We start from the raw sequence: 13,842 nt of genomic DNA, 5'->3' as shown, positions 1-13,842 counted from the left end.
CCCTTCCTTAGGCAGAGGAAACATCTACAATGTTGAACAATGGGACCATGGATGTCTTTCAAAGGAAACATATCAGTCACACATGTTTGTAAACAGATATTGATCATGCCAATCATCTGGTTAGTTGAGGCCTGGATTTGCTAACAAGTCTACACTCACTAGTCCCTTTTCAATCTCAGCTCCATCTGTCTTTTAGTCTCTATGAACTTCTCCATAAATTCCTCAGGGAAGATCTGGCATTTTCCCTGAACTGTTTTCTGAGTTGCGTAACTGGTAGCTGAGGATAAGCTTTACACAGAGTGCACGGCCATCAACAACTCAGTGAGAGACAGACAAGGCAGTGCTACTTTGGTGTTTTTGTATTTTTTAAAGTTCTGTCTCACCAGAAACCCATCTTGCCCATCACTACTCTAGTTTTATATCAACTCACCATTACTGATTTCTGGAAGGTCAAACTTAGTGAAGTCCCACCATTGGAGCCTGTAGGTAGTATTGGCAATGTTACTAGCCACAGCAGACTGTCCATCTCCAATTACTGCCCCTGGTGACAGAGAAGACAAAAAGACCACATTAGACTACATACACTTCAGTCTTTTTCTGTATGTTTCTACTGCAGAATATAATGGAACACATGAATTAGTAGAGGAGAAAAAGAACCACAACTAAAACTCACAAAAGCTTGAGAGAGCTACATGCCAAGTCACTGCAAAGAGAAACTAGACACAACCTTTCACAAGAAACAGTTCTATGTGGAAATGGAACAGCATTCATATGTCCTTTCCAGTATTAATGTGTCAGGTCCTGAATATATAGTATCTAAGAGTAGACACATTATCTGAAGAAACAGATGAGTTTTCATACAAATATGGGTAAAGAATTTGAAAACAAAGGGAAGATGTCATGTATACAGAAAGGTCAGATGAGAGTTTCAGTCCAGTCCTGGGTGTCTTGGCAGTAAGCAGTGCTCCTCAGGAGAAGCGGTTCCTCCTTTGTTAGTGACCGTTTTCCTAATAAGACATCTCAAAAGAGGACTTCCTCCAGAGAAGAGGCAGGCACCACATGGTGACTGGAGAGAGGCAGTAAAGAAAAAGTGAGGTAATAGTGTTAATCTCTTTTGAAACACAGGCATATAACACAGCAGATATTTATGAGCCTGCCTTTGTAACATGAAAATATTTTTATTAAGGCAATTTTTAAAAATTCTCCCCTCCAAGACCTTCCTTTAATTCCAGATTCACTTGTAATGTTTCAGCTTAATTTTCCCTGATACACACACTTCAGTATGACATTTTTTTTTCCTTGGTAACCAATTAAATAAAAATTTGATTTTTTTTTAAACAGGGTGACACTTTAATTTGCAGTTGTATTTCATTTACATGAACATGTCATTTCCTCCTCCTCCTTCCTAGGTGCATTTCATACACAGCCACCCTTTGGATCAGGCAGAACCAATCCTTCTTAGGAGAACAGAAAGATCCTTGTGCGCAAGACAAGCTAGATGGCATTTTCAGCTGCAGATTTGGTCCATGTTGATTAGCCTTGGGACAAGGCAGTTTATGCCAGAATTCATCAATATCATCTAGCCTTTGCCTTCTGAATAACACTGTGAAACATCTCTAATTGTTTCTTTTAAAGAGCTACATTTATTACTCCGCTGCCTCTAGATTTCTCTGCTTTTTCCTCAAATGACCAAGAGAGAAACTACCCTTTACACAATCAGGAAATATAGGGAATTTATTATTTTCCCTTATTCAGGGGCTGCTGGCCATTGTACCAGAAGATATCTTTCTGTGTTAGTTTATTAACAGTCCTTTCAGTTTTAATTTGAGAAAAGATACAAATAACAGTTCATTTTCTAGATGATGACATTTTTAGGTTATATGATTTCAACATGGCCAATATTGCCTTCCTGGAGGTAAAAAATGGCTTATGGGGCCAAAATGAAATAAAAGCCTCCAGGCTAGGAAGATGGTTTAGCAGGCAAAAGTGCTTACCATACAAACCTGATGAGCTGTGTTCACCCCTCAGAACTCTATAACTCCTACAGCAACGGGGCTAAGGGGGATGGACAGAGAGCTGGATGGAAGCTCCTGAACACAGCCCAGCAGCTGAAATAAGATCCTGCCTCAAAAATAAGGAAGGAGGAGAGAACCAACTGACAAAGAGTTATCCCCTGACCTCTACACATGTGCTGTGGTGTATGTGTGTGCTCTTGTCCTCTCCGCTTCCCCATATAAATAAATAGTAAAAAGGAGTACCCCCTACAAACTTTGTATAATCTCATTAATTCGCCTTTCAAATGACAGAATATATGGATACACACCATGTATGTATGTGTCCATGGGAAGGAGAATGAAAAGAAATGTCTTGGGAGAAAGATAATAAAAAGTTGAAAAAACACTATTGTAAATAAACTGATAGCCTTGAATATTTTTAAAGTCTTACAAAATCAAACTTAGTATCAAACAGTTGTGATGTACTCAAAAACATTAGAAACATAGCATTTGCAGGTGTTATCAATGTGGCCACTGACTTTAAACCTCTACTGATGGCTCCATGATACATATAGACCATTCATATGAGGTCCATGATACATATAGACCATTCATATTTACCCTTCCAGAAAATTCTCCTTCCATAATTGTATCTGGGAGCTGGTGAAATGATTCACCTGGCAAGCCACTGGCTGCCAAGGCCAAAGACTTGAGTTTGATCTTCTAGGTCCACACAGTGAAGGAGAGAACTGATCCCCACAAGTTGCCCTCTGACCTCAATATCTGTGCTGTGGCCGGGCAGTGGTGGCGCACGCCTTTAATCCCAGCACTTGGGAGGCAGAGGCAGGTGGATTTCTGAGTTCGAGGCCAGCCTGGTCTACAGAGTGAGTTCCAGGACAGCCAGGGCTACACAGAGAAACCCTGTCTCAAAAAACCAAAAAAAAAAAAAAAAAAAAATCTGTGCTGTGGCATGTGCATGCTTGAGCGCATGTGTACACACACACACACACACAAACACATACATACACACACACACACACACACACAGACACACGTCAAAGAAATGTAAAAAAAAAATCTGAATATAGGGTAGAGGGGGGATACAAGGAGGGGCAGGTAAAACTAAAGGTCATTTGAGGGGTCATGTGGAAATCTAATACAGATGAAGCATCTTAAAATATATTCATAGATGGAATGGAATCACCAAATAACAAGGAGACAAAGACACACAAGTAGACATCTCCAGCCACCAAATGAAACCTCCAGTGCTGGGAATGAGTCACATTTAATCTAGTTGTTGACGAAAGGGGCGCAATGGAAAGCTAAATAACCCAGGTTATTGCTAAAGGTATTGGTTGCTCTCCACAAATTGATGCTAAGGCCCTAGTGCTGCAGATGACACCTACATAATTCATTGAATACAGAGAAGTCGCCCTAACTGATCAGTGTCCATAGTACTGAAGGGTACTCTGCACACTACCAGAGGAAAAAAAGGGAAACACCAATGCAGTTTCAAAGCCTTCCATCTACAATGGTGACCTGCCTGTGAGATACAGTAGTGCAACAGTGGCACAAAAACTGTGAGAGTAACCAACCACTATCTGATGGAATTTAAGGACCACTCCATGAGACGGGACCCAACACTGCTTTGCCTGGCCAAAAACCTGTGATGAAACAGGCCACAGACCTAGGGAAAAGCCAAGTACTACCGTTTTGTTAAAGGGAACATAGCAATAAAATGATTCTCAACAACATTCTGTTATACTCTTGTTCAGTCATCATTGAAGAAGCTTCCTTTTGTAGTAAATAAGAACAAATACGGAGACCCACAACTGGACAATGTGCAGAGTGAGAAAGCTTGGAACACTCAGTTCTAAATGGGATGTTTCTATCAAATCCTTCCCTTCAGGGTTCAGAGAACTCTGTGGAAAAACAAGTAGAAATTTTCTAAGAGCCAATGGAAGGCACAAAGAAAAAAAGGCCTTCTAGACACAACAGGACTAATGTACGTATGAACTCACAGACTGTGATAGCATGTATAAGGTTTAAGCCAGATGGGGTTCCAGAACTGAGAGAAGTAAATGAGCTACCATCTTGAAAAATAGTTTTCTCCAAGGAAGTCTCACTGGGTATACAAACTACACTAAAGGGCAGGCCCTATGCCCAGAAGTAGATGGTCAACACAAAACAAATTCAATGGTATTTTGGTTTCTTTGGCTTGGGGTCTGGGGGCTTTTATCGTCTACAATTGTGTGTTTCCATGAAATTTCTGTATATGTGAATGTGATGTGTCTCTCTACATCTCTATGTGCACATTCTTTGTCACCCCTCTCCCATTTGTTTTCTTGCACTATTCTGGTTTGCTTTTATTTTGTTTTGGATGCCTTTTTCTAATAGAGAAAGAAAGGGTATAGTTTAGGGAGATGGGGTAGATCCAGGAGGAGTTGGGAGAAGGGAACCATAATCATAATCTATTATATGGGGGAAAAAAATCTATTTTCAATTAAAAAAAAAAAAACCCTGCTGATTATTGGGTCAAGAAAGAGGCTCGGCTCTCTGTAGGAATTTCTTTCCTTCTTTTCTTTTCCTTTATGAAAGATTTTAGTGGGTTTTATTTTATGACTCTAGAATTCCACAAAATAGAAGAAGTCTGAAAGATATGTGTATGTATACACACATACACCCCCCCACACACACACACACTCACACACACACATTTGGTTGTGAGCCTAGCCTTGCTGAGCCATTCTCCAGCCCAAAAATTTCTTAAAAAGAAATCAGGCTCAGGTTTCTTGGCCTCATTAATAATGTAAATCATTTAAACCATTTTAATTAGAAGATCTATCACTTCCCTGGAAGGAATCACTCTTCATTTTTATGTAGGCTCCATTCTACTGAGCTTCCAAATTATTCCCCAGGCTTTAACATCTATTATCTAGATCACCGACGTCTCCTCTAACAGCCAGTCTCAAACTGCTTTAGTTCCTTGCCATTTCTTCTAAGTCACTAGAAAAGTATATATCTAACCCCAAACACAAGGAGATAAATTGGTTTTCTTCATGTATGATGAACTAAATGTTAGTTGCTAAGAGAGACTGAAGAAACAACTATATTCTCAGAGAGAGGATTAGATCTACAACCAGGGAAACAGTTCAGAAATGCACATGCTGGCTTTGTAACTGGGAACACAATGATTTCAGTTCTAGCCCCAACTCCAGAGACATCCTGTACAGCGTATGCTTCTGAAAACAGCTGTGCAATAAATACACATGTAGGGTGGTACTGTGAAGAGACTAGGGAGGGGATCTCTGCCAACCGTGCAGGAGAACTGCACAGAAACAGAGCTTGGCATCAGAGAGTCAATTTTCAGTGCCATGTAAACACAGATTAGGGAGTGAAAGATGCCAGCAACAGATTAAAGTATTGTTACCAGGTTCTCTTGCACAAGAACTGCTGGCCAACTGAGCCTGTCTCTTGGAAACATCAGGAAGAAAAAGCATTGTCCTGTTTAAAAAAACAAACCAAAAAACCCACCCACCATTTAGCAGCTCTGGCTCAAGGTGCAGGCAATGTGCCAGGGCCACTTAATTAATGGACTGAGCCATGGATAGAGGTGGCATTCAGCCTTAGAAGAAAATCTTGATTTGCTAAAAGATTTCTAAGGCTTAAAGGTTTTCATATGTAGTAAACTAGAACAATATTAACTTCTTAAAATATTATTTGTTGTTTGATTGTTTATTTTGGAGATAAGGTCTCACTATGTAGCTCTGGCTTTCCTGGAACTAACTCTGCTGACCAGGCTGGCCTCCAAAATCACAGAGAGCCACCTGCCTCTGCCTCCCAAGTGCTAGAATTAAAGGCATGTGCTACCACTCCTGGCTATATTTTTTATTTTAAAAAAATCACTTTTGCTACATGTAGTGGTAAAGGCCTTTAATCCTAGGACTTGGAAGGCTAAGACATGCAGATTTCTGAGTTTCAGGCCAACCTGGTCTACATAGCAAATTCCAAGACAGTCAAGACTACATAGAAAGACCCTGTCTCAAAAACAAATGTATCTTTAAAAACTCACAAAAAATATCTATTTTTACTTTATGTGTATGCATATTGTCTTAGTATATTTATGTGTACCGTATGTGTTCTTTGTACCTGCAGAGGTCAGAACTTTGGATATGGAGCCCTGCGTTGCCATGTAAGGTGCAGGGAACTGAATCTGGGGCCTCTGGAAAAGCAGCCAATACCCATCACTGTTGAGTCATGTCTCCAACCCTAGATTCAGCATTTCTTAACTGTCATACTTATTGACATTCCAGATCAGATAATTTATCAAAGAACAGTAAAGAGGCTTGTGTATTGGAGAACATTTGGAAGCATCTCTGGCTTCCATCCATGAACACTGTGACAACCAAAGAAAATTTCTCCAGATATCACCGAATGTTCCCTATTGATAAAAGCCATCCCTTGTTGGGAAGCTCTATGCCAGCTACGTTGTCATTCCAAGACAAGTAACCTTAGATCTATTTGAGCTGGTCATGGTCACATATACCTGTAGTTATAGCAACTGGGAGGCCAAAATATCTAATAATAGTATATATATTATTATTATTCCTATTCCAGGTCAGTATGGCTACATAGTAAGACCATATCTGAACAAACCAAACCAAACCAAGAAAGCGCTGCTCTTAGAATACCTGCTGCTAAAGGAATTCAAACTGACTATGACACTGATAATGCAAGGTGTCGGGTCCAAAGGAAATTCTAATTCTCCAACCTCCAATAGGCAGTCAAAATATCCAGAAAAAAGCTCAACCTGTACTACAGAAGGATTTCTGGGTATTAAATAAAAATTAGATTCCTCAGAACTTAATAAGACAGTTCCCTTATAAAGTCAATTCCTTTACCTCTGGCTACCTATGGTGCCTATTGGTCTTCAGGCTGCTTCAGAATCACAAGTACCCTTATATACCTCAAAGTCAATGCTAACATCTTAGTGTTTCTCACCTCCTTCCCAAGCTAAACTCCCTGCAGTCCATAGGCTTCTCTTACCCTAGCTACTATTTCTCTCTCTGCTCTGGACTCTTCCAGATGCCTCTATATGTTCTTTCATGTCTAAAGAAAAAACTTTCCCCTTAACTATGGAGCTGCTTACCCTACACCATAGAATGACTATGACAGTTTATACAAAAGGAAATTAATAAAAGGTAATTTAAATACTTCTTAGCAAACCATGTTTTTCCATTTCTACCTGAGATTGGGTAGAACCTTACAATTTTGTACTTTTTTTTTCATGGTTTCAAAAAACACAGGTGAGTCAAATGTACCAGATTTTGACATTTCCTGCAACTATGTAGTTGTGTGACCTTTTTATAAATCAATAATTTGAATCTATTTTAAAAAGTATGCAATAGCTTGGCATGGATATGCATAATCCCAATTATAGAAATATGGTGCCTTCTCAGTAAGAAATCACTCTACATACTTAGAGATGAAGGAAAGGTTCTTTACTAAAGTGCCTGTCTAGCTGTGGCTAATGGTCCAAGAAAGAGATAGCTACCAACACAAGATTTTACTAATTTATCTACACCTTAGGCTTACGCATTACAAAACCACTGTCATCCTTAAATCTCTATCAAGTCCCTGCCCCAGGTTCCATTTCAAACAATTTAAACAAAGACAAGAGATCAGGTCTTGCCACTTAGGCAGATAGATTTACACAGCAAAGACATTACATATTGCCAGAATTAGTTTAATGGCATCAGTATTGTTCTTTTTTGAATAGTTGTTACCCAGGGTCATCTTGCCCCACTGGAAAATTATGTTTTGTTTTTTTTTTTTTGGGGGGGGGGGTTTATTGTTTGTTTGTTTGTTTTTTGATAACAGCACAGAGAACATGTTTTGTTTTTGTTTTGAGACAGGGTTTCTCTGTTTGGTGGTGACAATGTTCCCTTAACTAGATTCTACTTGTGCAACTTATGTCTCCTGTGCTAATCTATTAACAAATCCTTTATAATACCAATTCTATAACTTTGATTTTTTTCTATATCATTTAGAAGGTAGAATCTGGAATTTGAGGTCAGCCTAGTTAACTGTGAGAAGCTATCTCAAAACAAATATTTTTTAAAAAGCAAGAAAACAAAAAACAAATCCTCTAAAAACTAAACAATAAGAAAACCTAACCTGCACAGGCCTTTAATCCCAGCACTCAGAGGCAGATGGATCTTTTTGTGTTTGAGGCCAGCTTGGTCTACAGAGTGAGTTCCAGGAAAGCCAGGGTAGAAACCATGTTTGGGGAAGGGGTGGGGGGTGGGGGTAGGGAGGAAGAAAAAGAAAAAAAGAAAGGAAGGGAGGAAGGAAGGGAGGGACAGAGGGAGGGAAGGAGGGATGGAGAGAGGGAGGGAGGGAGGGAGGGAGGGAGGGAGGGAGGGAGGGAGGGAGGGAAAGAAAACCAACAGCATGATTTTTAAAATGGGCAAAGGACTTGAAATGAATGAGCACATGAGAGAGGCTCCAACAGTCATTAGAGTAGCAAATTTAAATAACAAGGAGAAAACATTCCCCAAGTACCATCAGGGCAAACCTCTAAATCAGTGATAACTCCAAATGCAGGCAAGGCCTGGAGTAACATTCCTTACTGGTGGAAATGCAAATGGCACATCTACTTTAAAAGACAGTTTGACAATCTCCTGGAAAACTGAATATACTCTTACCATATGATCTATGACAGGGTAAGACAGTGCAAACATTCCTCCATCTTGTATTCTTGCTGAGGCCATTTCAGGTTTGACTAGAATTTGATCTTGATAGAGGATCCCAAGTAACTTAGTAACTGTTAAACTGCCTGCTTGTACAAACTTCCCCCTGAGGCAGGCACATGGGACAACAGGAAGTGATTTTTACCTTTAAAAGCCCCCTGATCTACACTTGCTCCACCTCCCAAATACCTGAGAATAAAGACTTTTAAGAACTTTCAACTGGCTATAAACTGTGTCTGAGTGGTCTTCTCTGGCTCCCCATAATAAGTCCAGTACTCCTCTTTTGCATCTATTCACATGAGTGGGAAACTTATTTCCACACAAAAACCTACACACTAATGTGTACAACACTTTATTCACAATTGCCAGAACTTCAACCAGCCAAGATATCTTTCAATAAATATGTGAATCAACTGTGGGAAATACTAACAAGAAAACATTAGTACATGTAGTACGTGAGCAAAAAACAAACAAAAAACAGCACTATTATGCCAGTCTGGATCTCTTTGAGTTCAAGGCCAGCTTGATCTACAGTGTGAGTGCCATGTCCATCTGAGTTTCATAGTAAAAGCCTGTCTAGGGGGTGAAGGGGAGGTGGTATAATCACTAATATACTATATAACAGAATAATTGTGTGTGTTATTTAGCACAAAAGCTAAAGAGCACATGACTCCAACTAAAAATAGAATAGTCCTAATCTGAAATGAAAAAAAAACAACAACAACAAAAAAACAGAATGGAAGAATTACATGTGTGCCACTATGATCAGCTTCAAAATCTGAACATTTTTCTTTGTAATTTCTTAAATATTTAAGTTGCAAAGCACAGGTGCTAGAGAGATGACTAAGCAGTTAAAAATCTCAGGCTGCTCTTGCAAAGGACAGGAGTTCAATTCCCAGCAAGCAGCTCATAATCCTGTAACTCCAGCTCAGGGAATTCAATGGCCCTGGCTTTGGCTTCCACATAGACCCACACACAAATAAATCTTTTTAAAAAAATGATGATGCACCGTGTTGGATATTGGAACAGTTTGAATTTTGAATATTTGGATTAGAGATGTTCAATCAGCAAAGTCTAGAGTCACAGTCACCATAGTCACAACAGTCAGTGGACAGGTCTACACATCTGAGGGCCTGTATGCATCTCTGCCCCTGTTTGTCTCAGACTCAGACTACTGTTGCTCAGAAAGAATTTGGAACCTTTTGTCAAAACAGCTTCTTAGTCTATCTTCAGGATCTGTTCTAGGAATAGGGAAATGAAGATTATGACTCAACATTTCAGTAAGACTACCAAACAATAGGAATCATTAGCAAATCTATCAGAAAGGCTAATTTGAAGAGGGTAAAAAAGGGCAAGCTGCAAAGAAGGAAATGTTTAAATTACATTTCAGTCCTACAAAATCTGTTTCATTGGAGACTGCATAATTTAGAATGGCCATGTGCTGCTGCTAGGAAGATGGGATAAGAATGAGGCTGGGGTGCAGCTAAGAAGCCTAACTTAGTAGCAGAATACTTGTCTACCAAGCACAAGGCCTTAGGTTCCATCCCCAACAGTAAGGGGGAGGTGGGGGTGAGGGGGTGGGGCGCAGATAGAGTGCAGTGGATACACACCACAAAATTACTCTTTCTGCCTCTGCCTCACTGGCTGTCATACAGGAGTTTAGATTCAACCTGCTAAGAGGTTAGTACAGCTGAGCCTAGAAAGCCCAGGGCAGTTTCAAGTGAACAAATTTAACAATTTTTCATAATTCTTCTTAGAAAGCCATATTGTAGAATTCCATTCACATGAAATGCCAGGAACAGGCAAAGCTACAAAACCCGAAATGCACATTAACTTAACGGCTGCCTGGGGCTAGAAGGAAGTAAAGAAAGGGAAAAAAGGGGAGAATAAAGTGGCTGTTAATGCCTAAAGGATGTTTTGGTGATAAAAATGTCTGGAACTATAAAGAGTAGAAATGGCTGCTTTGTTTTCTATTAAGAACCACTGACTTACATCTTCAAATAGGTGAATCAAGTCACAGTAAGGATATTTTAAAAGTTGCTGAATTCAATGTGGTTGTGTTTAATCCCAGCACTTGGAAAACAGAGGCAGGTGGACCTCAGTCAGTGGGCCTGGTCTACATAGTGAGTAACAGGTCAGCTAGAGTTATGTGGGCAACAAACCAAACCAAACCAAACCAAACCAAACCAAACCAAACCAAAAACTAGCTGAGGCAGCAGAACCACGCGGTCAAGGCCATTTGGGGCTATATGGATGTTTACATCCAGGCTAGACTATATTAAGAGCCAAAACCAATCTTCAACATAAACTTCAGCCAATTAAAAAAGAAGAAGAAAAAGGAGGAAGAGGAGGAGATTTATCTGTGTAGTCCTGGCTGTCCTGGAACTCACTCTGTAGAAAAGGCTGGCCTTGAACACTCACCTCTGCCTCCAGAGTGCTATGATTAAAGGTGTGTGCTACCAGCACCACAACCACCGGCACAGCCCATTTTAAAAAAAAAAAAGAAACCTTAATTTTATTACCCATTTGTATTTCTTAATAACACAGAACATTGGCAATATCCTTTTCTTTTCATTTGTACACTGCCTTGCTGTATTTTTTTCCTCTTTCTTTTTAAAAAAGATTTATTTATTTAATGTATCTGAGTACAGTATCACTCTCTTCAGACACACCAGAAGAGGGCACTGATTGCATTACAGATGGTTGTGAGCCACTATGTGGTTGCTGGGAATTGAACTCAGGACCTCTGGAGGAGCAAGTGCTCTTAACTGCTGAGCCATCTCTCTAGCCCCCTATATTTTTCTCTTTTCTTAATTAGAAATTTTTAAAAATCCTTAAATTTTTGTATTTTATTTTTAATGTGTATGTGTGTGTTCATGTGTGCAGACATGCACATGCATACTTTAGTGCACGAAAGCCAAAGGCATCAGACCTCTTGGAGCTGGAATTACAGTAAGTTTGAGCCACCCAACATGAATGTTGGGAAGCCAACTTGGGTCCTTTGTGGTACAAGGTCTTAACCACCAAACCATCTCTCCAGCCCCTGGGATTATTTTATATTTGCAATTACTTTACTTTTGCGGGTAAGGTTTTGTTATATAGTCTAGGCTGGTTCTGAACTAATAACCCTGCTGAACCCAAGGTGGATTCGATTTATAGGCATGTCAACACTAGATCCCTGTAGTTTGTTATTATTTTTGTTTGGTTGGTTTTGGTTTTTTGAAACAGGCTGGGGTGGCCTCAAACTTGCTGTGGCTAAGGTTGACCTTTAAGACCTGATACTCCTCTGTCTGTTTCTTTGATATTTCTTTTATTGTATATAGCTTACTTAGGGTTAAGTGCCCTTTTACATATTTTGCTATTCTGTATGGACTGTCTGTGCTTTGTAGTAAATAAATGAACTATCTATTTATGAAAGGAAAACTAGCTATAAAACCCACCCTTTCTTTCTAACAAACAATGAATGACATCAGAAGAGCTCTTATGGTTTGGAAATGAAAAGTCCCCTGAAGGCTGTATGTTGAAGGCTGAATTCTGAGCCTATGGATCCAATCATAAAAGCCTATTGGACCATTAATACTCTGATCTATTTACTAGATTAATCCATTGATGGCTTCATATTTTGATAACATATTGAAAGGTGGTAGAAGCCTTCCGGTCTGGGCCAGAGCACTGAACAGATCTTGGGTGGCAGCTCTGCCCCCAACCTCCAAGAACCCAGAGGAAGCAGGGATCCCAGGCGCTCTAACTCAGGCAGTATCTTAGAATACACAGCCTTGGTGTATCTACTCATCAAGCATACAGAGCAGACCTGCCCAAACCTCCGATGTCCTGGAATTCCATCTGGATTCAGTGAAGACACAGCATCAGAGGCTTATCAACTTACTCTTCCCCCCACCCCTCTTCTAATATCTCAACGCCCTCAATCAGCTTGAAGAAGTTAAAGAAGAGTCAGCGCCCCTATTCCCAGAGCTTGGGGACTAATGTGGTTAATAATGGTCTGTCTTTCTAGGGAAAAGTAGTGGTCTTGTTGGAACAGGGGGGATTAGCTAGGACTTATTGCATAGCCATAACCTATTGGCAGAAATCTGTATAATTATTATCAAGATGAAGTTATAATTTCTTAAATGGTACAAAATTTGATTTCAAATTTAAGGTTTTCATTGGTACGAGCCTCTTATTAATATAAAAATGAGATGAATATTGATATTCTCATAGGCATTGTGCCTGTATAACACATTTAGGAATGCAAGGCCTAGACCCAGCCCTTTTTTAACTTTTTTAACTGATTTGGGACGGTTAACCTATGAGTTAAGGGACTATAGAAAATTCATGGTTTTGAGTTTATTGTTAGGGTGTTTTCCATATTTTATTTAGAAATAGCTGAGAGGAGTGAACAGACAACAGTCCAGGTTACCTTACATGGATAGTTGGTTTTCAAAACATCAGAAGTCCATAGAACTGACACTACAAATATTTATATATTAATGTTCATTTTGATTAGAGACCTGTCTGCTCCTGACAGCTTCCTGTCGTGGATTCTAAGAAGAAATTGAGCATCCTTGGAGTTACTCCAGTTGTGTGGTGACAGCCACTAGGCAAGAATTGCCTCTTTCCATCTACAGACAAATTACTGTCCAGAAAAGGACACACATGCAGAATAGTCGACTGATTATATCTGCCTAGACAGAGTAATCAGCCCTTAATAATCCTGCATCACTAAGGTCTGTCAGATGATTCTGGGCCAGAAGGCTGAAGATTTGATGCTCCAACATTTGGTAGTATAGGGGCTTTTCAGGTGTTCAGCAGTCTCTATAAATTGGCTAAGTTTTAGAAGCTATGTTTAGTGCTTCCCATAACTTCAGTTAACTCAGTCATTCTGGATTTCTGATGGGGTTGAAGACATAGTCTCATAGCCAATCCTGGCTATTTACTGTGAGAGAAAAGATCTGAGTAGATGGTTTTCAGCTGACATTCATTCTAAAGCCAAAAAAGCCAGGATCAAAAGTAAGTGTTTTAGTTAGAAGAGATGACAGAGGTTCTGGTTAGTCAACAAAATGATGGACTGGGTATTAGAACTATCTTGTACCTCACTG

General features: G+C 39.7%; 1 protein-coding gene across 10 annotated transcripts in view; it reads right to left on the bottom strand.

Annotated features, from left to right (window-relative positions):
- The window catches only part of Ambra1 (autophagy and beclin 1 regulator 1), a 187,790-nt gene that overhangs the window by 41,440 nt on the left and 132,508 nt on the right, over nt 1-13,842 (bottom strand). For all 10 annotated transcript variants that reach the window (XM_034494280.2, XM_076929256.1, XM_034494281.2 and 7 more), the window contains one exon: nt 431-541. In XM_034494280.2, coding sequence (XP_034350171.1) covers nt 431-541 — 111 coding nt within the window. The remainder of the gene's footprint in view (nt 1-430; nt 542-13,842) is intronic.

The sequence above is a fragment of the Arvicanthis niloticus genome, chromosome 2 (assembly GCF_011762505.2).
Source record: "Arvicanthis niloticus isolate mArvNil1 chromosome 2, mArvNil1.pat.X, whole genome shotgun sequence".
Taxonomy (NCBI): domain Eukaryota; kingdom Metazoa; phylum Chordata; class Mammalia; order Rodentia; family Muridae; genus Arvicanthis; species Arvicanthis niloticus.
This window is presented reverse-complemented; position numbering and strand designations above follow the sequence as displayed.